Genomic DNA, 24,985 nt, shown 5'->3' with positions numbered 1-24,985 from the left:
TAGACAAGGCAAAATTTAAAAATTGTACATTTCATACATTCCACAATAATGCTGAATAATTCCTTGAATTAACTGTGGTGATGTTGGAGACATGGCCTATTGGGTAGCTCTGACTTTTTGTCACCTCTTTTCTCTCCTGTAAATGAAAGTCCACAAATTAAATAAAAATTGAGCATTGAAATTGAACATTTAATCTTTTTGTATCAATGAGGTACATTTACATGTATGCTTTTGGCAGATACTTTTTGATCCAAAATGAATTTGCATTTAAGGTACACTACTGTTCAAGTATTTGGGGTCGTGAGATTTTTTTTTTTCTTTTCAACAAACAAAAAAAAAAAAAACGAAAAAGTCTTGTCTGTTCTCCAAGGCTGCATTTATTTAATCAAATATGCAGTAAAAACAGTAATATTGTGAATTTTTTTTTATTTTTTTTTTTATTTTTTATTTTTTATATTTATATGTTTCCCATGATCTCTGTGTTATCGCCATGCTCTACTGTTTGAGCTACAGGAAAGTTCCTGGCTTATATAAAGACTTACATTATTCACTTTATTAAGTACTTCTATCTTCTATTTAACCTGTTTAACTAGTCTGGCTCTAGACTAACTCTTGGGTTGGGCTTTTTCAGATGCTTTGATGACATCTTACTGTGCACTTTGTATTTCCAGTTTAGATTTTCCAGTACCGAATATTACTTTAGCTATTATGTGAAATGTATTTTTGAAATTTAGCAGTGACAACAGCAGTCATTTATTTGGCTGACCGCTGGTCTTCAAGCCACTGTGTATCTAGTAAACATTTAGTGTTTTATTGTCCCACTGAACACAAGAGTGTTTGTCTGGGACATTTAATACCTGCTTATAAAAGTTAAAGTCCTCATCACGCCTGGCCAAGAGTATTAGTGCTTGCAGCTTTTAGTACTTGATATCTAATGAATATATGAATAGTGAATAAATAGACTAGCAGATCAATACAGTATTCTGTGTTGTTTGAAGGGATTTGGAGTAAGCTGTACCTAAGCTTCTCTAGACACTCAGTGATTTTGATGAAAGATTGATCCTAGTCTTAATGTCATTATGTACTGTTTAGCCAGGAGTATTCTTGTTTTTCCATAGCAACTTGGTTATGTAAGTCACAAGAGTAACTCCTGTATAGTATTAAACCTGTCCTTCGAGAAGGAAACGACCTTACCATATCTGCTGATCCAATGGAAGGAATGTCTAAGCTTACAGAGACATCCTCACTTGTGCTAAGTGATTTTAAAAGAATCAATCAGGGACTTCCTGTTTTATTTCGTCTTCAAACAACCTATCACTCTTACACCAAACACTACTGGCCAGTGCATTTCCTATGCGTTTACTTGTTCTCTTTTTCAGATACTGTTATATTCTGAATGGAGGCTTACTTCAGCTTGGCAAGATATGTCCAATATAGACTTTACACTGGATGTTGGTGGTTTCGTAGATGCATTGGTTGTGAATTCATGATTTTATTGTTTTTTTTTTCCCTCTTTACACCTGCTTGTGGTTTCAGCATTCCCCAGAATTTCTGCTTCTGTTCTGCAAAACCGTGCTGTTGACAGAAGAGATGATGTTTTCTTGCCATGGCTTGCTGTGGGCGCGGGGGCCTCCAAAACTGCTTCAAAGCCGTTCGTTTGGCTCAATAGCTGCTCCTATTGTTGGGCTATATCAAAGGCAGTCTGCTTATTTGAACAGGTGACTCCCATTAAGTCCGATGACCTGGCTGGCTGTTTGCCAGCAGTGCTGCCGTGGCTTCGCAGAGCTCGTCTAGTCAGGACGCTAATACCTGATGATCTCGGTGCCCGGTCGCAGATTGAATAATTGCTGAGCTATGGCACTCTGCAGGTCTCCTGAGTAATTGTTATGGGAGAAGCTGGGGGCCGTTGCTCCCCAAACGCTCGTGGAGGTCGGGATTTCATTTGTCCACTTCCTGTGGGCTCGTCCAACCTGGGCGGCTTGCTTCACTTTTAATGAAAGCCGTCTATGCTTGCGCCATCAGTATGCAGTGATGGCACCTTATAGGCTTTGTGCCTGAACTCATGATTATGGAATAGATTATTTCCTTACTTCTGCTGTAAGATGAAACACAAATGTTCCATACATTTTTCATGATGCATTTGGTGATCAAACATGGGATGTGTAGTCTCATTTGTCCATATCATAATTCCTCTCTCTTTTTTTATTTAATTTTTTTTTTATTTAGCAAGGAACAGAGGGCTTCTGGAAGTCTGTAGCGCACTATGTGCCCCGGGAACCCTCTGAGATACGTATCCTCAACCCCTACTTCATACAAGAGGCTGCCTTCCAGTTTATTGGCCTTCCACAGAACAATGGCCTCATGGGTAAAGGGGTAAGTAACATGCTCATTAAGTTTGAGTACTTTTCATAACATTGTTTACATTAACTCATTGAGTGCAAGAGGATCTGACTCTGCTAAAACCGGTAGCTCTTCGAAAGGAACTGTTGGACTGCCCCCGTTTATTGAACCAAAATGGCAGGCAATGCTTTTAGTCAATCTTATGTTAATAGGGGTCACAGGAAGCCTTAGACACGTGTTTCCTCAATTAGCCTGTAATTATCATAAAGATCACCATAGGTCAAAGGCAGCTTGACTAATCTAATAGGTGGGGAGAGCTTATGCCAAGTATTTTGTCCAAACCTGGACAAAGCTGTGTTTAAATCCTCGTTATCCAGTGCCTAACATTAAAAATCTCAAATAATGCAGCAGGTGTTGAGTTAGATTTAAAAAAAAAAAAAAAAAAAAAAAAAAAAACTGTCAGTAGCCAGGTTTCCATGCAAGGATTTTATTTTACGAAAGAAAAAAAAAAGGTTTAGCGTTTTAAAATGTTTAGCGATATAGCTGATGGAAATGCCATTTGTCGATAAAATTTCTCAAATGTCGACACAATCTTTTTAAGTTTATTTTTAGCGCATAACATCTATATCAATAGTTCAGATGTCACAAAAATGAATTGGGAAAAACTTTTTGTCAAGAAAAGGGGATTTAACGCAAATAAATGTGGTGTCACATGACAGAAGTAGCCTATAGATGCAGCGTCCACGTGTTTATGTGTTGTTCCCGTTAGTGTTGTCAAAAGTACTGGTACTTCGGTACCAAGTCGGTACTGAAATTTTGAAAATGTGACGATACCCGCATTTCTGTAGTACCGGTAATAGCGAGAATCCGGGTATATTCGGTAGCCACTGATAAGACTGTGGCAGCATTTACTTGAATATGACACGAATGAAGCACAAAGCTTTGTTTACAAAAGAAATAATAGGTTAGCGATTAAATGTGACATCGCAGCCATGGAAACATTTTGGTTCATGCCGAATGAGAGTTATGTGAGTCCATACATTTAAGCTTTGTATTCTGTTCTGCGAATCGCGATCTGGTCTCCTGCTTAGCAGAGAATTTAACAATATTCCATTAGTAATTCCACATGGAATCTCTGTTTCTTTTCCCAAATCTTCACTCACGCAGGGGATTATAAACGTTCCTTTCGTTCGCATTTAGGCCTATTATAGGCTATTCGCATTCTTTACTGTGGTAAAGTATAAAAACACTGTAGTACAGAAACTTTTTTGCTTGCACATCAATTTCTATTTAACACAGTTTGTGCTTGTTATTAGACTTTATAAGGCGCGTCAAGTTTATTTGTATATAGCACGTTTCACACACGCTGGTGATTTTTACTTTTGCTTTATTCTGGCAGCGCAAAATCAAACATAGCCTGAATGTCTTGGCCCTGCGGAGGATAAACTCGCTCTTCAGACCTTTTGCAACAAGTGTCAGTTGCTTGTAACGTCAGGAGATAACATGAAGATATTATTAAATAGAAATGGTCTCTTTCCTGCTCATGTCCCACATCCCTCTCAAAGGGATATGATGCAACTTTGTGTGGAAATAAAAAAACAAATGTTTTTAAATACTATTTAACTTTCTTATTATTTAGGTTACCATTATTTACCGATATTTATTTAATAGTTTTACAGGCTGTAGTGTGTTGTTTCATTGACGGAATAGCTCAAATAAACACGCACGTCTGTTACCCCTGTTGAAAAAAAACAGCATATGTTGGCAAGGTAGGTTTTGAAGCTGGTATGCTGGTTTGAGCTGGTCCATGCTGGTCCAGGATCAGCATAGGACCAGCATGGACCAGCACTTGATCAGCATAAACCAGCTCAAACCAGCATACCAGCTTCAAAACCTACCTTAACCAGCATATGCTGTTTTTTTCAACAGTACAAAATGGATATTTGAGCATTTATTTATTTATTTATTTATTTATTTATTTTTATATTTCAAAATGTATTTCATTGAGGTAGCCTATATATACACACACAAACATACACACATGCTCCAAATCATATTTAATATGTTTTTAAAATAGGCTATAAAATAAAATAAAATAAAATAAGTACCGAAATTGGTACAGAGAACCGTAAAATTTTCATGGTATTGGTACTGACTACTGGAATGTTGGTACCGTGACAACACTAGCTCCCGTTAAAGCACCGTTTCTCCGTAGATCGTAGTTCAAAGGTTCATCACAAGGATGAGGGAAATAGGCCTACTAATCACAAACATGACACTTGTAAATATAAATTATTTATATATAGTATAACTTATTAATATAGAATTTTATCCCAAATAAATTAGGAAAATAAAGTAGTTGACTCCAAAAAGCTCTAATAAAATTTTAGAAATGTAATGTGAGAATAAGCTTCAGTTAAGCTAATGCAGATGCAATTTTTTTAGGGATGACGTCATTACGTGCACCATTTTATCGATAAAAGGCCAACTGAATGGAAACAGCCTCGAGACGACAGCAAATTTCACAATTTTTTTGGCACATATTTGCTTTGTCAAACACAAAACAGTGCAAAACTGGATGGAAACTTGCCTATTATGAATCACAATTGAGGTAGCAACCTGGATGCAGAATTGGTATTTGAATTAGAATGCAAGCAGAATTAAAATGAATTGAAAGACAGCTAACTTTTAATGCTAAATTGTATGTAAAAAATGCCATCTATAGAAATTTGTCTTTGGTTTATATATTTCACCATATTTAATAAATTATTGTTTTTTGACAAGGTGAAAGAGCACTTCCTTTACCATTACCTTTGTTCAATTTTTTTTGAATTGCTGTTAATATTTAAAAACTTGTAAATTGAAAAGAAGGTCATTCTAAAATATTGATGGTCATTGTGAGCTTTTTTTTTTTTTTGAGTAGGTTTAAATCAAACTGACTTGTTGGTGAATGTGTCCAAATTTGGAGGGGAAATCCTTATCCAATAATCACAAATAACTGGAAATTTCATTGAAATTATTTGTGTTCCCACCTTGTATATAATTTCATTATATAAAAGGTGGGAACCTTGTATATGGTTTGGCATGCTAAATTCTACCATAAAAATTCATCACGAATGCTGTGGCCACACTTAGAACACCCCACCCCATTAGCAAACACATTTTATTCAGACATGGGTGTTGGGTGTGCAGTAGCCCACGGGAGGACTGGGAATCAGCACTGTCAAAAAAAATTGTGTGACATGCCTCGGATCTCACACATGGGCTGCAACAAAGAGTACTTGCCTACTAAGAGCTCATAAACAACACACTTTCCTTTCAATCCCAGGAAATTGGACTTGAGAAAGTAGATAAATGCCACTAGCATCATAGCTTGATGAAGCTCTCAGCCATCCCATCATGGCATGAGTACAGACAAGGGTCTGTGTGTGAGCTTGGCCACCTCCTGAAAACTCAAACCTCCTCTGAATGGTAGAACATGTGCAGTGCACGTGGAGCAGAGCCCAGGCCCCTAAGGTTTGTGTAGGTAGGGGGGCAGCACAGGAGGGAAGCTGTCCCATACGGTACTGATCAAGGTGGGATGCATTTTGACACAGTCTCCCCCTTTGAGCACTCCAAACACCCACCTGCTTAAGGCTGCATACACTGACACAATCGTAATACTAATCTGTGTGTGTGTGTGTGTGTGTGTGTGTGTGTGTGTGTGTGTGTGTGTGTGTGTGTGTGTGTGTGTGTGTGTGTGTGTAAACCAGACCCCAGGCCACTGTAAGCTAATGATTTAGAATGGTTGACTTCCCCAGGGAGATGAGGAAGTGAAGGTCTGCCTCCTGAAATTGGTGCGTCAGGGGTGGGGGTCTGTTTTAAGCAAATTGTTAATCACACGCAGCTCAAGATGAGTTAACAACTGTAGACCAGAACTAAGCCAGAACTCCTTCAGGCACAACGCCATCCAGACCTTGAGGAAGAGCTGGACCAGAGCAGACCACAGACAGTGATGTTAAATAGATTAAAATACAGCACAGCAAGCATAGTTATTCTGCTTATCTACTCACACATACTATATAAATATCCAGTCATTTTAAAACAGTAACCATTGTGATGGATTCAAATTAGGGATGTTAACGATTAATCGATGATGGATTAATTGTCGATAATACATTTAATCGATAAAACTTAAAGCAGACACAAGGAAAAAATTAAGCAAGCAAGCCAGAGTTATGTTTGGGACCATTTCACAGCTAAAGTTATGCCTTCATCATGACTATAAGTTTGCGTGTGCATTCGCAACCTTTTGTTTTATGCAAATTTTTTATGTTTTATTTGGGTTTATTTGCTGTGTTTCATCGCTCCAGGAAGAGCGCGCGTCCACAACATGACTCGCACATTCTGAATAGCACGTACATATATTTGCATCATTTTGTGTAGATATAATTTGTAGTATTATGTTTCTTTTGTATGTATCTGATAAATCTCATATAGGATGCATTTCTTTGAGTTAAATAATGCGCTAGCAAAGTGCTCCACCGGTGTTCATTCAGCAATTCAGCTCCCGCATCTATAACAGCAATACATGACTAATAATAACTATAACTGGTACTGTTATATTACATAACGTTATAATGAGAATACTAGTTTAATAAATCATTGTGAATTAATTGGGTTTAGTTGCCGTTTTCAGCACGCTGTTCCAGAAAGTGCGCGTCCACAACTAGGGCAGCATTGGTGACATGTTGTATTAGTCGTTATATTTGATTATTAAATAGTAATTTAATAAATTATCAATCACATTGACTCATTTTACAATCCTAGTAGCCCTTTATTTAAATTAAAAACCCTTCTCATTCATTTGGCGAGGAACATGCTGTTTTGAGCAGCCTTTGCACACCCTGTCATGCTGTTGACTAAATGTCACTACAGTAGACGCAATTTAAACAACATTCGATCATGGGAATTTGTGTAAATTGACATCCCTAATTCACATGATTTGTTAGACTGATTCATACAGATACCTTGTGTTCATGTCATGAGTCTTTTGAACTTATTTTATTGAAAGAACCTGCTCAGAAGAGTCGTATGTTCATCAATCTGATTACAGTGGTCACACTGAATATTTGTTTTTGCATGTTTAAAGGTGCCATCGAACGTTTTTTTACAAGATGTAATATAAGTCTAAGGTGTCCCCTGAATGTGTCTGTGAAGTTTCAGCTCAAAATACCCCATAGATTTTTTTTTTTATTCATTTTTTTAACTGCCTATTTTGGGGCATCATTAAATATGAGCCGATTTATGCTGTGCGGCCCCTTTAAATGCTGACGCTCCCCGCCCACGGAGCTCGAGCTTGCCTTAAACAGTGCCTAAACAAAGTTTACACAGCTAATATAACCCTCAAATGGATCTTTACAAAGTGTTGTACAAAGTATTGTATACTGTTATATTGTTTACATTTGATTCTGAATGAATTTGATGCTGTGCTCCGTGGCTAACGGCTAATGCTACTCTGTTGGAGAGATTTATAAAGAATGAAGTTGTGTTTATGCATTATACAGACTGCAAGTGTTTAAAAATGAAAATAGCTACGGCTCTTGTCTCCGTGAATACAGTAAGAAACGATGGTAACTTTAACCACATTTAACAATACATTAGCAACATGCTAACGAAACATTTAGAAAGACAATTTACAAATATCACTAAAAATATCATGTTATCATGGATCATGTCAGTTATTATTGCTCCATCTGCCATTTTTCGCTATTGTCCTTGCTTGCTTACCTAGTCTGATGATTCGGCTGTGCACAGATCCAGACGTTAATACTGGCTGCCCTTGTGTAATGCCTTTCATAATGTTGGGAACATGGGCTGGCATATGCAAATATTGGGGGTATAATATAACAGTCGGTGTTATGTTGAGATTCACCTGTTCTTCGGAGGTCTTTTAAACAAATGAGATTTATATAAGAAGGAGAATGGAGTTTGAGACTCACTGTATGTCATTTCCATGTACTGAACTCTTGTTATTCAACTATGCCAAGATAAATTCAATTTTTCATTCAAGGGCACCTTTAAGCTTAAAGCTAAGACAAGGCAATAGACAGTCATGTATACAATAATACAATCTCATAACATTCAATTCAGACTGCAAACTCACAACTTCCAGAATTAATTTATCAAAATATATAATTTCTTTTCATGTAGTTTGATAGCGATGCCAGAAATGTTAATATAGTGCTTTATAGCATGATAGGACTTCATTTACTATTAAACAAGCAATAAAATGTATTTTCTTGTTTCTTATCTGGTCTAACATATCATTTGAATCAATGTTTTGTCATTACAATTCACAAAACAAGTGCAAGATATTGTGCGTTGAGGTTAAAGTCTAAGGCTCTGGATAAGTATATTATCTTCAGCATGCTTAGTACTTGATGGTGAAATTTTAAAATGCTACAGTATCAATTTAAACTTGCGTTCTTTTCCATAGAACATTCCAACGTTGGGCACCGTTGCCATAACGATGGCCCTTCATAACTGCGATGAGGTCGCTGTTGCTGGATTTGGCTATGACATGAACACCCCTCATGCACCCCTGCACTACTACGAAACAGTCAAAATGTCTGCCATAAAAGAGGTAACAGTTTTATGTTTGTTTGTTTAATTGACAAAATGTCAATTTAACTTCTCAAATTAAACATTTCAGGCAGTACTGTGGATTTTTTCTTTTTTAGACAAAACATTTTGTACAATAAACAACTGTGAGCTCAGTTCTTAGACCATTGTTTGATCAATGTCTGTTTATCTGTTCACTTTATGGAAAATTACAATGATGATGTCATCAGCAGAATGTCCTGGGCTACTTGCTGTTCTGTTTTTTTTTTTTTTTTTTTTTTTTCCTCTTAGATCAGTCCATATGTAGATAACTTTGTCGTTATGTTTTGTAAATTCCTCTCTGCCCACATTTGCCATGGCTGTAAAAGCACGCTCATAAAACAGAGCTGTTAACGCACAGTTAGCTCCTGACTGCTCTGGCACCCATCCTTGTCAAATCACAGTCAGGTACCATTCATGCAGAACTCGCTCACTTCCTGCTGCCTGTATTCTGTCAGTTTAAGTCTTGTGCGCTATGTAATGTCAGCTTAAAGAAATGGGATTTAAGCTGTTGGCCTTGTATAGCTAGTAGCTCACATACTGTAACAGTGTAGAGTATTTGTCTTTGTAGGTTTGACAGGAGTCTTCATCCCAGCTGCGATGTAAGGGATTAATTACTACAGTACTCTATGGCTTTCAGTGGTAAATTCCAGGATTAGAGTAAAAGGTTGCTTCACCAGATTGTTGGGGAAAATGTGAAATTTACATTAATGCACTTCAGAATCCTGTGAGGAAATGACTTATAACCCTTTTGTCTCTCTGAGTAGTTTAAGATTATTCTATTCAAAATAAAAATATATTATGAAAAATGATGTACATTACCATAAAAAAAAAAGTTTAGAATTTGTACTTAGTGTACTTACCTAAGAAAGTACTGGGTAATAAAAGGTAACTACATGGGTTAAAGGGTTAGTTCACCCAAAAATGAAAATTCTGTCATTTATTACTTACCCTCATGTCATTCCACACCCGTAAGACCTTCGTTAATCTTCAGAACACAAATTAAGATATTTTAGTTGAAATCCGATGGCTCCGTGAGGCCTCCATAGGGAGCAATGGACACTTCCTCTCTCAAGATCCATAAAGGTACTAAAAACATATTTAAATCGGTTTATGTGAGTACAGTGGTTCAATATTAATATTATAAAGCGACGAGAATATTTTTGGAGTGCCAAAAAAAAAAACTAAATAACGACTTATTTAGTGATGGCCGATTTCAAAACACTGTTTCATGAAGCATCGGAGCACAGATGAATCAGTGTGTCGAATCTGCTGTTCGGAGCGCCAAAGTCACGTGATTTCAGCCGTTGGCAGTTTGACGCGCGATCTGAACCACTGATTCGACACACTGATTCATTTATGCTCCGATGCTTCATGAAGCAGTGTTTTGAAATCGGCCATCACTATATAAGTCGTTATTTTGTTTTTTTTGGCGCTCCAAAAATATTCTCGTCGCTTTATAATATTAATATTGAACCACTGTACTCACATAAACCGATTTAAATATGTTTTTAGTACCTTTATGGATCTTGAGAGAGGAAGTGTCCATTGCTCCCTATGGAGGCCTCACGGAGCCATCGGATTTCAACTAAAATATCTTAATTTGTGTTCTGAAGATTAACGAAGGTCTTACGGGTGTGGAATGACATGAGGGTAAGTAATAAATGACAGAATTTTCATTTTTGGGTGAACTAACCCTTTAAGGTTAGGTTTATTGGTAGGTTCAGGGTTAGTACCTTGTTATTACCCAGTTATTGCAATTACTATAATAAGTACATAGTATGTACATGGGGAACAGGACTGTAAAATAAAGTGCTGTTTTGAGCTACATTCATGTGGATTATTTTACTTTTTTACGCCACATAAAACGTAAACGTGTCAGACGTTGTTATACGAAAACATGATGAAAGTCGCTGCAGAAACAAGGTTGTGTTACAAAGTGAAAAATGTCGAACCCGCGGAGACGACAACATGGAATAAAGCCACCCATACCATCGTGCCAATGCCTCATATGACACAGTAGTCCAGTGCAGCGGCTACACATTGTCATGTTGTAAATAAGACAAACCCCTCCATGTTGCGTTTGTTGTTTTTTGGCGTATGCCTACCTACACAACGTCATTGCCATAGAAAGCAATGCAGATATTCCAGAAAACTAAAAAGCGGCATGGGACACACAAAACGGATCTGAACAATTGTATCCATTCTATAGTTTTAGAACAGATTCTAATCGGATACACACATAATCAGAGACTTCTTTCAATAGCTTAAACAAATCCGACCCCAGATGCTGAGAGCTGTTTCTCTAAGTATTGAAGCATTGTTTCAGATCCTCTCTCCCTAAGGCAGTTTGGCCTTAGGAGACTCTTAACCCAGCTTTCATTTTGGGCTGTGCCCTTTTCTCTCTTACGGAGAGTGAAACTACACTCCTGGATCTGTTGGGTTTTCTGTGAATGTGATCCGTCACAAGGGCTGAGCATGCTGAAGCAGACAGCTCAGAGACTCTGACGAGAGGTTTTTGGCATGGTATAATGGCCCCAGCAGGCCCAGAACCTCCTGTCAGGGGCAGTTGTGGGGTCCCGCCCGTTCGGACCGAGAGCCTCTCACAGGAACCCAAAGCTCTGGTTTCATCCAACATTACCAGGCCAGTAGTTCCTCTGCTGTGCCGTACTGCATCTGAAAATCACATTGAAGAACAATAGGATATTAAAAGAAAACTGGAGAGGATGGTTTTTACAGGAGTCAATGCAGCTCCAGTTCTCTGATCCCAGACCACACTATATCCCTCTCCTGTGGCTCAGAGCTCTGTTATTGTTGTAATAAAAGATAGTAGTAAATGTGATGTGCTGTGGACCTGAGAATTAATGTAACTTTTTTTATCATGACTGATTCTGACCTTTTCTAAACCACAAATCTGTGGAGGAAAAAAAATAATACTGACCAACCACATTTAGCAGCTGTTTTCATCCACCATTTTTCAGTAACACTTTGTTTTAGGGTTCAATTCTCACTATTAACTAGTTGCTTATTAGCATGCATATTACTAGGATATTGGCTGTTTATTAGTACTTAATAAAGTACATATTGATTGCCTTGACCATATTCTATGTACATCTCTTAAAGGGATAGTTCACCCAAAAATTTTAATTCTGTCATCATTTACTCCCCCTCAAGTTGTTCCAAACCTGTAGAAATTTCTTTGTTAGGCTGTACAAAAAGGAAGATATTTGGAAGAATATGACTATCATAGTAGGAAAAATAAATACTATGGCAGTCAATGGGGGGCGAAATCTGCTTGGTTACAAACATTCTTCCAAATATCTTCCTTTTTGTACAGCCTAACAAAGAAATTTGTACAGTTTTTAACTACCTTACCAATTATTAATATACAGTAATTAGGAATTGTAGGCAAAAGTTGTTGTTAATAGTTAGAATTGGACCCTGATCTAAAGTGTGATCGTCTTTTCTAATATAAGTCTGTGGAGGATGTACATGTCTGGATTTTAATGCAATTTGAGAAATTACCTAAAGATACAATAAAATGTTTTTGGGTCAGTAATAATAGTGAAGCAAGACACCCAGACAGTATACAAGCCGTTTTTATTTTTACTTTTTTTTTTTAAATCTTTAATCCACAGCATGAACTTCTCAAGATTGATTTAAATTATGCGTCACCCTCAGCGAGGTAAATTACGGATGATTTCAGGTTATTGTTGTGTGGATTTAGTTTACAGTATTACAGTGAATGTGTTGTAAAAACATTAGGAACAATTCATTTCACTAATGTAAGCAGCTGTAATTACTTTCGAATGAGGCTTTTCTCTTGTCAGCCAATTCACAGTCCTGCTGTTTTAATTACGTACCTGCATAAAAAATAAACTAAAATAAAAAACAGCCAAAAATGTTTTATGATGATTTCTACCAGGCCATATAAAAATAATATCCGATCAGTTATAGCACTTTAGGAGCGCATTCAACACACTATGAAGGCAGTTTTTTACATTTTGGCGAATTGGTGGCTAACTTGTACGATCTCATTTGTACGTTTTTGCTTACGCCCCTTTCACGGTTAGGTTTAATGGTAGATTTTCATGCTTACGTTTTTTATACATATATAAAAATCATAAGTTTTTGTACAAATTCATGAAAGATGTGACCTCGTAAAATATATATGTTTTCTCATGAAATCGGAATGGCACATTTTTCTGAAATAAGGGGGTGGAGCTTGGCGTTATACATCCCATCAGTCACAGACAAGATATCCATAAGTGATCATGCCTGAAATGTCTCATACAAATGAAGTGTGATTGGTTATTTATGATGTCATATGCCCTTTTATATTTGAATGGATGCTTTGCGACCAATTTAAGTTGCTGTATTCACCAAATTTAATGCTAATAGTCAAAATCTCTGCTTCCAAGACTGACATGCTTGAGAATAAAAGGGCAGACTGTCGTGTCAAGAGTCAGCCACATACAGTAAGAAATGACAGTCTGCTGTTTGTTTCCCCCACAGTCATGGACTCACAACATCTCAAAGGAAAAGGAATTTCTCCGCAAGTTGGTGAAGGCCAACATCATCACAGACTTAACCAATGGGATTTGAACCTCCCAAGGTGGGTGCCTTTCTTGGAGGACTTGAAAACGCAGGATCCTGGGAAACCCTGGACCAGACAACACTGAAGAGCGTGATTTCAGAGGTGGGAGCGATGGCTCACTTAAGATGCACATGTGCCTTCTTACCGACAGGCTTCCTCTGAGCGGGACGTTGAAGGGTTCTTGAATGTCTCCGGAGACAATCCTTGTTGGAAACTATCAGAGACTTTGAGGGGACCAACACAATGCGCTTGAGGAATGAGTCGCAACATTAACTGATTGTGCCAAATGTACCTCTATTGGAGGAGATGCCTCTCCTCTCCTGCCTGAATGTATTAACGGTGTAAATATCAAAGATTTTTACAGTGCATTTTAATGCTAAGGCCCCTGCCTTCACACGTGATTCTCCGTCCAGGGCACTCAGTGCGTATCCTGCCCCAGTGTGTGGAAGGGCAGAGGCAGGTCTTTGATTCAGCTTCTGAGCACAGGAGGCTCTTTATCTCCTGAATGTGAGCTTATTATGTTACAGCTTCTTTTGTTGAGGAAAGGAGCTCAATCTCTAAGTTATTTATTTTGGTGCACAGATGAAGGCCTTTTGTTTTTTCGTATTTGAGGTACCGCATTTCCAAAATGACTTGTGTTATAAATACTCACTACAGTTTACTTGAAGTGGGAGACTGAGTACCTATTAGGGATGCACAGATACCATTTTTTTTTTCCCAATTTAAATTCCAATACCTGAATTGTGCATATCGGCCAGTACTTCACGAACTTCCTAAGGGGCCGTTCACATGTCGCGTCTAAAAACGTGTGGAAAATGCCGACCACGCCACTTTCTCATCTTTACAAAAGTGCCCTTGTGGTCCTGTGGTGTCTGCCGTTGCTAGCAATCATGAGCCGTGTGTTCTCCATGAAGATGAAGAGGTTTTAGCAAAGGATAAATGAATTTCTAGCCCTTGTATTAGCTCTACTACTAGATATATTCATACCTGCAAACTAGTCGCTTTTCTACGAAATTCGCCGTTTTGAATCAAAATATTGGGTGAGGGTGAGTTTGCAGGCACAATAAATCGAAAATGGGCTATTTTCCCTTAGACTAGAGTGAGACAATAAACGTCTCTCGAGCTGTCGTGATCTTTTTTGGAGCTCTGTGGTGTGACTGACACTTCGCTGTAGCGCTTCAGTTCAAACAGGCAGAGCGCACGTGAACCGATCAACTCTTCCGCTTTACAACACGAAATAAACATGAATGGATGTAGGATGAATGAATACCGAAGGTATGTTGAAAGATGCAGTACAACTTACTGAAATCAGTATCATGTCATATGTAACGTTAATCGATCAATCATTGTTTCAACCGTGGAAAAGCGCCAAATAAAATAGCTTGTAAAAATGTCACATTTACCGTAACATTTACCTCAGAAAAGCCATTCAATGTCAAAAAACTCATTAGTCAGCTACAAAAATGAACGTCGAGAGGAGCATTTTGATATATATCCACTGTGACTATAGGCCATTGCATATTCATGTACTTCAATACTGAATGTATAAAACCGTAAAACCGTTTTTTTGACGGCCTCCTTTTAAATGTTTAGGCCGATATTAAAAACGAGTAGAAACAGTATTAAAAACATAATTGTCATTAAAAATGTATTATAACGTTATTATAAAAACTTCTTTATGTGTAATTTATATGCAAGTAGCTTACAAATCAATTAATTTTAACCAATATTATAATGATGTACCAGCTGTGGTTCCCTGTATAGTTTACAGTATTAGCTGAGAGATATTTTTTCTTTGAGGAAATTTGCCATGTACTGTACTTGATAAGCCCCAAATTAATCTATATTGAATTGAAGGTAATCAAATCGAAATCAAATCGCGAGCTTCTGAATCTAAATCGAATCCAATTGTGAAATTTGTGTCAATGCACAGCCCTAGTGTCAATATTTTTTTTATTTTTTTTATTAGTAGTAGTATTTTTTTTTTTTTTTTTTTTTTTTTTTTTTTTTTTTTCATTTATTTTCTTGTGGGAGTGCACCAGAATGCTTAGTTTACATGTTAAAATCATGAAATCCCCCCCCCCCCCCACTACTATTTTCTTTGTAAACATGTCACCTTTTTCACCTCTTTGGAGTTTGCAGGTATGTATATTTATGAGGTGAGAAGTAAAAACCTGCCCTGTACAGCTATGATCAACTGTTCGTCCATCTTGGCTGAGCTTTCAGTGTTGTTACGGAAAGGCCGAAGCCGCTTGCCGCGCGTCTACATTTGTGAAATAACGAATTTGAGCGTGCAAAAGATGCAACATGTGAACGGCCCCCTAAAAACACACAACTTCATTATAGATAAATAGAAAACAGAAAAACTTACACACATTCTATGCTACTGTTCAAAAGTTTGGGGTCAGTAAAAACTAAAAAAAATTCAGTAAGGATGCATGAAATTGATCAAAGTCTTTTCCATTGTTACATTGTTAATTCATTTCAAATACATGCTGTTTTTAAAAAAAATAATATTTCACAGTAATTACTGTTTTTACTGTAATTTTGATCAAATCAGTGCAGTCTTGGTGAGCATAAGATACCTTTTTCAAAACCACAAAATTTTACCGACCCCAAAAATGTTCTAATTTAACAAACACCCAGTAACAAGAACCACAACATTCAGAAACTTCAGCAAAATACAGTCCTTTTAAACAAAAACAAAGACCTTTGTTTTTGTAAAACTCACATTAAATAGTTTTTTATCCTAACAGTAACATCCATGTCAAGCACACAGTATCGGGTTTGGATCGATATCTGATATGACAAAAAAATATCCGTATCTTTTCAGATACAAGCCAGATCGGTGCATCCCTAGTTAAGACAGACCTCAAAATCACCTGACGTTACGGTACACTGCCATCCTGAATTCTGCCGCTTTCAAAAGGTAGCCGTTTCAGACCAATACACCAAGAAGAACCATTTTTAACTTTGGTTTTACTTTGAATACATTTGAAGATGAGCAATGTTGCACATATTTACAAAAGAGATCAAGTTTGTACTTTTTTGTGTGGTACGGACCATTTTATGGAGTACTGTGAGCTTTTAGTCAAAGCAAAGCTACAACTTGGGCAGAGTACTGGAAACGTGCCATTGCACTAGCTATCAGAGTTCATCATGTTACACTACATTATGTTCACTACACCTGGTACTCATCAAGATCCCACAACAGGAAGGAGTCATCATGGAATCATCCTGACTGTCTGAAACACATTTGAAAGAGTTCTTTGCTCTCGTAGAATGGTGTATTTATATTGTGCAGTATGCCACCAATCAGCATTATAATGATGATCATTTGGAGTTAGAAGGAAATACAAAAGTATTGTTTCTTTTATATGTATATATATAAATATACATATATAATATATCTTCAAGTTCTAATAAAATTAATGTGTTGGGCAGTTTTGGCCCTTAATTGATCTTTTGTGTCATCTTTATCTTTCTCTGCTTTTTTCAAAGACAGTGCTCACTGTGTTTGAGTCACAGATTGAAGGTATGAGGCTCATTTTAAACTCATTCAACTCAAATCTAGGAGTAATTCAGCTTCATCACAGGAATTAACTGCACTCTAAATATTAAAAAAAGCAAGCAAAAAAAGAAAGTTATTTTAAGTTGTAATAATAATTTACAATATTACTGTTTTGCTATATCTTTTTTTTTAATCAAATGCAGCATAAGCAACTTCTTTTTTAGGTACCAGATTATTTTATATTTTTATGTTATTTTTTTTATTTATTTTTTATTTATTTTTTTTTGTGCCTTTAAGATATTATGATAATAAATGGGAACATTTGTCACCATAAAAATATTTATTTTTACATCACACACTAAACTAACAAATGCAATTAACATGATGATGTTGACAACTACATCACTATATGATTCATGTCATAGTATCATAATTTGGCCATGACTGAATCTGCTGCTCATAGAACCTGATTGTACCTCATAGAAATAGCCCTGTCTGCTCTGGAAAAACTTTGTCAACCTACTTTATTATTATTATTATTATTATTATTATTATTATTATTATTAATGAACTGTAAGACATGAATGCACAAATAAATAAAACTATCAATAAAATATTGTGAGGGGCAAAAATATGGTGATGTATATTGACATGTAATGGAATCAGCACAGTCAGGTTCTCTGAATAGAATCATGCTGATTGATCACTGATGTGATCCAGAAGTGATTAATCACTTTATTATTTAGAGTAGACAATCCTATAATGATGAATTGTGATTTTCCAGGGAGGGAAGTAGATGTCCAGGACTCAACAGAGCATCCTGCAGCAACTGCACTCAGTATGACCTGCTGTCAAAACAACTGCCAGATCACCGGTCAACCCGGACATATAGAATGCTGTCTAACCTACATGCTTGTTTTCAAAGCTTAGTACTGGGGGAAAAAAAAAAATAAAAATAATAAGAAGAAGCTTATTTATAAGCTTCTTGTTCCATGTTACCCTCTATGTCACGTAAAAATGTGGTTTATAACAGCCGTTTGTCAAGCTAACTGATAATGCACAATCCTTTAGCTATTGTTTGGTTTCAGAATAGTTCAAGGGATGGTTCACCCAAAACGCCTTCGCGTTTTTCACATGCATAAAGGTTTGTGTATTGCACACACCCACGATGTAGAACTCCTCATTCTGAGCAACTTCGCCTCTAGTCCTACCGCTGTCCATCTAATCGTTCGTTAAATATTGGAGATTATTTCAAAAAACAACTTTGGCGAACTAGTCCTAGGTTTTTGGCTCAACCTCGATAACTAACTGTTAAAAAGCTTTAAAAACTACATGTTCCATATGGTAAATTGCCTGTATTTTCTGTAAATGGTCTTTTCCATCTATGATTGAGATGTTTACATGCTTGCTAGTTAAAGCCTTTATACTTTTTTTCGCATTTGTGTAAAAAGCCTTGAAACGCTTGAACCCCTATAATTGCTGCTCTCAGCTATATAATTTTTTGCAATTGTTCTTTTATTCTAATAGGTTCTTTGATGGGGTTTTTTAATCAAATACAGTTTCATTTACAGCTTTGATCCATCATGAAAATAAGCGACAACCAAGGAGAAAAGCGGAGACCTTCCCCTACCCTACCAGAAAGAGACTGTGTGAAAGCAATGTGAGGGATAATAGTGCTTTATTTGATTCTCTCCTCTATTTCTTTTAATGCTCAAGTGTAATGTTGACTAGGATCTCATTTCATATGTGTGGCTCTGGAAGAACACCTCTAACAGTGGGACGTGCTCTCAGCTGGGCTTGAGGCAGGAAGAGCGCAGCAGTACAGCTGCTGGATGTTATAACTGTATTCTGATAGGGTGACACTCAGGCCCTTTAAAGTGACTGTGGTAATGTATGTTTCACTGCAAATACAGGCCAGTAATATAATCTTAAATGTTTTGGCACGAAAACTCTCCTCTGTGTTTTGGCAGATCCTTTTAAGATGACTTAACAGTCCCTTTGCAACCACAAATTCTTAACTCAACTCACTCCCATCATTTGGTGCTTTCGCACTGATAGACATAAATTCAGCTGTGTTTCCTCCTAGATAGGCAATCCAACCCATGATTCTTTGGCTGATACCTCATAAACTAAGAAAGGTGAGAGTAACGGCCCACAGATTGTCCATCAACCACAGAATGGCCCACTGTTGGGCGATTACATTGACCTGTGGTTTGTTCACTTGACGTGACATATGAGATTGGTGCATATTGCATGTTAGTCTGGAAGCTCTCAGCCTGAATGTGTTCAGAGTCAAGTAAATGCTAGATGACCTCTTTCTAGTTGAGGCCCAGACCTTCCAAAAGCAAGTTCCTTATGCCTGATAGAAATAGCTAGTAATCTACACTGGAAAAATTTCCATCAGAAATTGCTAGTAAAATTGCAAACAATTACAAAGAAAACAGTAACACATTAAATGTAAAAATTTAAAGTAGAAAATCCAAAATGTTTTTTCTTGTAAAATGTACTTTAATCTTTGCTTTATTTAGAACTTCGAAAAGGCATTTTTTACATCGTAGAGTTGTTCGACATTTACTGTTAGGAAAAAAGGGTCAAAGGGGTTCAATATAAAACTCTAGGTTTCTTGACTCAATTTTAATGAAACTTTTATGCCAAAAGGTTCTTTATAAGAAGAAATGTTAATTGCATAATACTTTCAAGTTTGATGGGCTATTTTAACTTTTTTCTAGTTATAAAGTGTTTATAAGCTGTTTAAATCCATAAATTTTAAAGTAAAAAAAAAAAAAAAAAAAGAATGATCCCATGATAGGAACCCCTAAAAGGTTCTATATATGAAGTGCCTGACAGAACCCTTTAAGCTTCTATATATATAACCTTTTCTTCTAACAATCTTCTCATATTATTGGCTAGTTTTTATTGAAAATTGTTAAATCTTGAAGTCTGTTAAATTCTCAGTCTTACAAAATGAGAAGCTTGTGAGTTCATTTGAGCAAGTGTGTAACACTGAGAAGATCTAAATGTAAACCAAGTTGCTTTTGAAAGACTTTTACTTGACCTACACATATGGAACCACGTTCCATACCCTGCTCTTGAGAATTAGCTAAATAACTTTTGGGATATCTTGGCGTAAGCCTGATGGTTCATGTCGAAGGAGGTTTTAATAACTTAAAGATACCCAGACGTGCACGTGATGATAAGCATTTTGTTAACTGGCTGATTAGCTGAGCTTACGTTTTCTTCCACTTATGTGAATTTTTGAAGGAAAAATTATCTTGTTTTTACAGCACAATTAGAATAATCATGTGTGGTTAGGAAAATAGATGGGTTTTATTGTAAGAAAATGTTAAAGGAAGAAAGGCCCATGTGTGCGCCACTGTTGTGCTGTTTTGCTTTGTGTGAGCTTGTTCTGTTAGATGTGGCTGCAAACAGATTTTTACCCTCACTCTTCTCATGACTTTTTTTTACAACCTCCAATTGGGTACAGCATGTTCTTACAATGCTTTGAGGGATTAACACAAATGTACTTAAACAACTGAAGACCATTGGAGGAGCAGCCCATCCTGACAGTAACTGTAGAAGACATACAAAACACGCTTGGTACAGTTCTCCTTCATATCAACTAATACATTTAGCAATCTACATGTTTTTGTAATATTTTTTTACTTGAAGCAATAAGTAAAACTGTCTATTTCTAAAAAAGGAAAAAAAATTGAGGTTAGATTGTGAATTTAAAATATTGGCTTTTTCCACTCTGAAGAACCTTTCTATTCTTGTGTTGGATTAATTGTTGTGTTGGAATTTACTCTTTTGTTTTTAATTAAATTCACATGGCTTTATATCTTGCAACCATGTCTTTAAATCTCTCATTTGAGTCTATAAATACTCTGTGACTTTAAATCTCATAAATGTATCTTTATAATGTGAGACTACATTTCACATTTGAGACTTTAACTAACAATATGACTTTAAATGTCACAATTGTGACTTTATAACTAATAATGTGACTTTAAATCTTGTAATTGCAACTTTATAACTACTAATGTGACAATACATCTTGCATTTGAGACTTTAACAATGTGACTTTAAATGTTGCGATTGTGACTTTATAACTAATAATGCGACTTTAAATCTTGTAATTGTGACTTTTTCAACTAATAATGACTACATCTCGCATTTGAGACTAACAAATTGCAACTATTTTAACTAATAATGTGACTTCAAATCTTACAAATTGTGACTTTATAACTACTAATGTGACTCTACATCTCACATTTGAGACTAATAATGTGATTTTAAAGTCTTGTAATTGTGACTTTTTCAACTAATAATATAACTACATCTTGCATTTGTGACTAACAAATTGCAACTATTTTAACTAATAATGTGACAGTGACTTCAAATCTTGCAATTGCGACTTTATAACTAATAATGTGACTTCAAATCCTGCAATTGCGACTTTATAACTAATAATGTGACACTACATCTCACTTTTGAGACTTTAACAATGTGACTTTAAATGTTGTGATTGTGACTTTATAACTAATAATGTGACTAATAATGTGACTTTAAATCTTGTAATTGTGACTTTTTCAACTAATAATATAACTACATCTTGCATTTGAGACTAACAAATTGCAACTATTTTAACCAATAATGTGACAGTGACTTCAAATCTTGCAATTGCGACTTTATAACTACTAATGTGGCTACATCTCACATTTGAGACTAATGTGATTTTAAAGTCTTGTAATTGTGACTTTTTCAACTAATAATATAACTACATCTTGCATTTGTGACTAACAAATTGCAACTATTTTAACTAATAATGTGACAGTGACTTCAAATCCTGCAATTGCGACTATAACTAATAATGTGACTACATCTCGCTTTTGAGACTTTGAGATCTAATAATGTGACTAAATTTTGCAGTTGCGGGTTTATAACTAATAATGCGACTTTAAATCTTGTAATTGTGACTTTTTCAATTAATAATGACTACATCTCGCATTTGAGACTAACAAATTGCAACTTTTTTAATAATGTGACTTGAAATCTTGCAAATTGCGACTTTATAACTACTAATGTGACTCTACATCTCACTTTTGAGACTTTAACAATGTGACTTTAAATGTTGTGATTGTGACTTTATAACTAATAATGTGACTTTAAATCTTGTAATTGTGACTTTTTCAACTAATAATGACTACATCTCGCATTTGAGACTAACAAATTGCAACTTTTTTAATAATGTGACTTGAAATCTTGCAAATTGCGACTTTATAACTACTGTGACTCTACATCTCACATTTGAGACTAATAATTTGATTTTAAAGTCTTGTAATTGCGACTTTTTCAACTAATAATATAACTACATCTTGCATTTGTGACTAACAAATTGCAACTATTTTAACTAATAATGTGACAGTGACTTCAAATCCTGCAATTGCGACTTTATAACTAATAATGTGACACTACATCTCACTTTTGAGACTTTAACAATGTGACTTTAAATGTTGCGATTGTGACTTTATAACTAATAATGCGACTTTAAATCTTGTAATTGTGACTTTTTCAACTAATAATGACTACATCTTGCATTTGTGACTAACAAATTGCAACTATTTTAACTAATAATGTGACAGTGACTTCAAATCTTGCAATTACGACTTTATAACTACTAATGTAACACTACATCTCGCTTTTGAGACTTTGAGATCTAATAATGTGACTAAATTTTGCAGTTGCGGGTTTATAACTAATAATCTGACTGTATCTCACAAAATGACTTTTTCTCAATTGAGACTTTATAACTAATAATGAGGTTTTTAAATCTTGTAATTGTGAAGTTATAACTATTGTGATGAGACTTTAACTAATTGTATGACATTTAAATACTATTACAACTATACATACAACTGTGACTTTTTAACTAATAATGTGACTTTAAATCTTGCTATTATGACTTATTATTATGCTATGGGGCTGTTGAATGCTGGAATCTGACTGGTTGACCAATGTTTATCTTGCTAATGTGACTAAATCGAGCAATTGTGGCAAAGTGTAACTTTTGTAACACACTTTTTTTTTTTTTTTTTTTTTTTTTTTCTACTCTGATACAGGCTTTCACATGAGACATATGGTGTCTGAGATTATATATGATAGTTTGCAAGTGATTTTGATGATGTTCAGTAGGACAACCTTCCAGTATGGTGTTTTGACAATGCTGAACCTGGACCTAAAAACTGAAGTTGTGAGGGTAAGCAGACTGCAAGGCTTACACGCTGAGAGCATGGATGCTGTTGGGAGGGGATGCATGACAAGTGTGAGTTGTGTTTGTCATAGCTCAGTCACCCTTGATGGTATTTGAGCAGTTTGTTTACTGGGTGCCTGTATCTGTTGTTCATGTGCTCATGGGCTTAGCCGTGAGTACACACAGGACGTGTTCTTCAACCCTACACAATAGTGCACGTTCACATTCATCACTCAAACAGACAGTCACATATTATGTCAAAGAAGGTGTGCACTCAGGGCTCTTATTATGAATTTTTAGCTATATTACTTTAGTAAATTCATTTTCATGCCCAATTGTTCATTTTGACAGGCTGAAGGCATCTGTGCGTGTATTTTATGCTTTCTTTCATCGAGATATGAGATTTGGTGTCCTCCAGCTGTTTAATAGCCAGTAATCAACTCTTAAAAACATTGTAAGTAATAAATCTTTGAACTATAAAGAGCACAAATGAAACAGCAGCTGAGCACTGCCTCAGGACATTAGAAAAACTGAATGTTCTAGTTTGGAAAATACCTAGAGTGCACCTGGTGAAACCCTGTGTGGGACATGCTGTGGTGCTCATGAAAAGGAACTTCGGAAAATCATGATGGCTACATACTCAGCAATGTTATCTGTTTGAATCAAATTGCCATCTATTGTGAATCAAGCAGGGTTACCTGAGGGGAAACCCTAGTTGCAATGAGAGATTTCCCAATCAATCTTTTTGAACTTGAACTTTACACTGCTATGGATCATCTGTAGGACCAGTGGTGATTCACACTCCTCCATTCCTCACTCAGTTGTGTGTATTGTTGGTTTGGTCTATAAATAGAGCTCAAGAGAACCTCCCAGAATTTGTTTTAATGTTTTGTGAAAGCCTAAAGCGAGCAAGGCCCTGTTTGGCCAGTCTTTGTGCTTTGAGCATGGTGTTTGTAGTGGAAGGAGTGCCAAAGTTAGCGCATGCATGTCTGTGGGCGGAGGGAACTCCACTGAAGACATTCGGAGAGGAGAGGGCAGGTTTCCCAGAGAGCTTTTCATCTCTGCCATCTATATGCAGATATATCAACTGTCAAAATCAGCAGTGTATGTTCTGAAGCATGTTTTTGTTTAAATAAGCATGCTTGAGTTTGACTGCATGAAATATGATGAAAATCATGATACTTGATATTTGACATTTAAATTTAACATTCAAAATTAGAGCTTATGCAGGAACTCAATGACCTAAACTGGCTGATCTAAAGTGACGGAATGAAAATGTGTAGTCTAGTACTGCCCCTGACCCAGAAATGAGCATTCTGTCATCATTTACTCACCCTCGACGGCGTTATGTGAGGGACTGAGAGTTTCAGTCACCATTCACTTATGTTGCATTTTTTTCCATACTGTGAAGGTGAATGGTGACTGGGGCTGTCATTCATCTCCTTTTGTGATCCACAGTGCACAGAAGAAAGAAAGTAATGAGGGTGAGTAGCCTAAATGATTTTCCTTTATGGGTGTCCCTCTAATTACTTGGGACCTGTGTCTTTTTTTAATCATGATTCATTTATTTTACGTACGTTTGTGCATCATTAATTCAACTTGTGCTCTTTATATACATTAATTAAATAGCCTACTTGCGCGTAAA

At 36.2% G+C, this 24,985-nt stretch overlaps 1 protein-coding gene across 6 annotated transcripts in view; it reads left to right on the top strand.

Annotated features, from left to right (window-relative positions):
• st3gal3b (ST3 beta-galactoside alpha-2,3-sialyltransferase 3b) overlaps positions 1 to 17,040 on the top strand; it is a 70,910-nt gene extending 53,870 nt beyond the window's left edge. For all 6 annotated transcript variants that reach the window (XM_048164452.1, XM_048164455.1, XM_048164454.1 and 3 more), the window contains 3 exons: positions 2,227 to 2,373; positions 8,819 to 8,965; positions 13,498 to 17,040. In XM_048164452.1, coding sequence (XP_048020409.1) covers positions 2,227 to 2,373; positions 8,819 to 8,965; positions 13,498 to 13,587 — 384 coding nt within the window. In that variant the 3' untranslated portion in view covers positions 13,588 to 17,040. The remainder of the gene's footprint in view (positions 1 to 2,226; positions 2,374 to 8,818; positions 8,966 to 13,497) is intronic.
• The last annotated feature ends 7,945 nt before the right edge of the window (positions 17,041 to 24,985 follow it).

The sequence above is a fragment of the Megalobrama amblycephala genome, linkage group LG17, assembly GCF_018812025.1.
Source record: "Megalobrama amblycephala isolate DHTTF-2021 linkage group LG17, ASM1881202v1, whole genome shotgun sequence".
NCBI lineage: Eukaryota > Metazoa > Chordata > Actinopteri > Cypriniformes > Xenocyprididae > Megalobrama > Megalobrama amblycephala.
The sequence above is the reverse complement of the archived record's forward strand: the minus strand, read 5'-3'. Positions and strand labels throughout refer to the sequence as shown.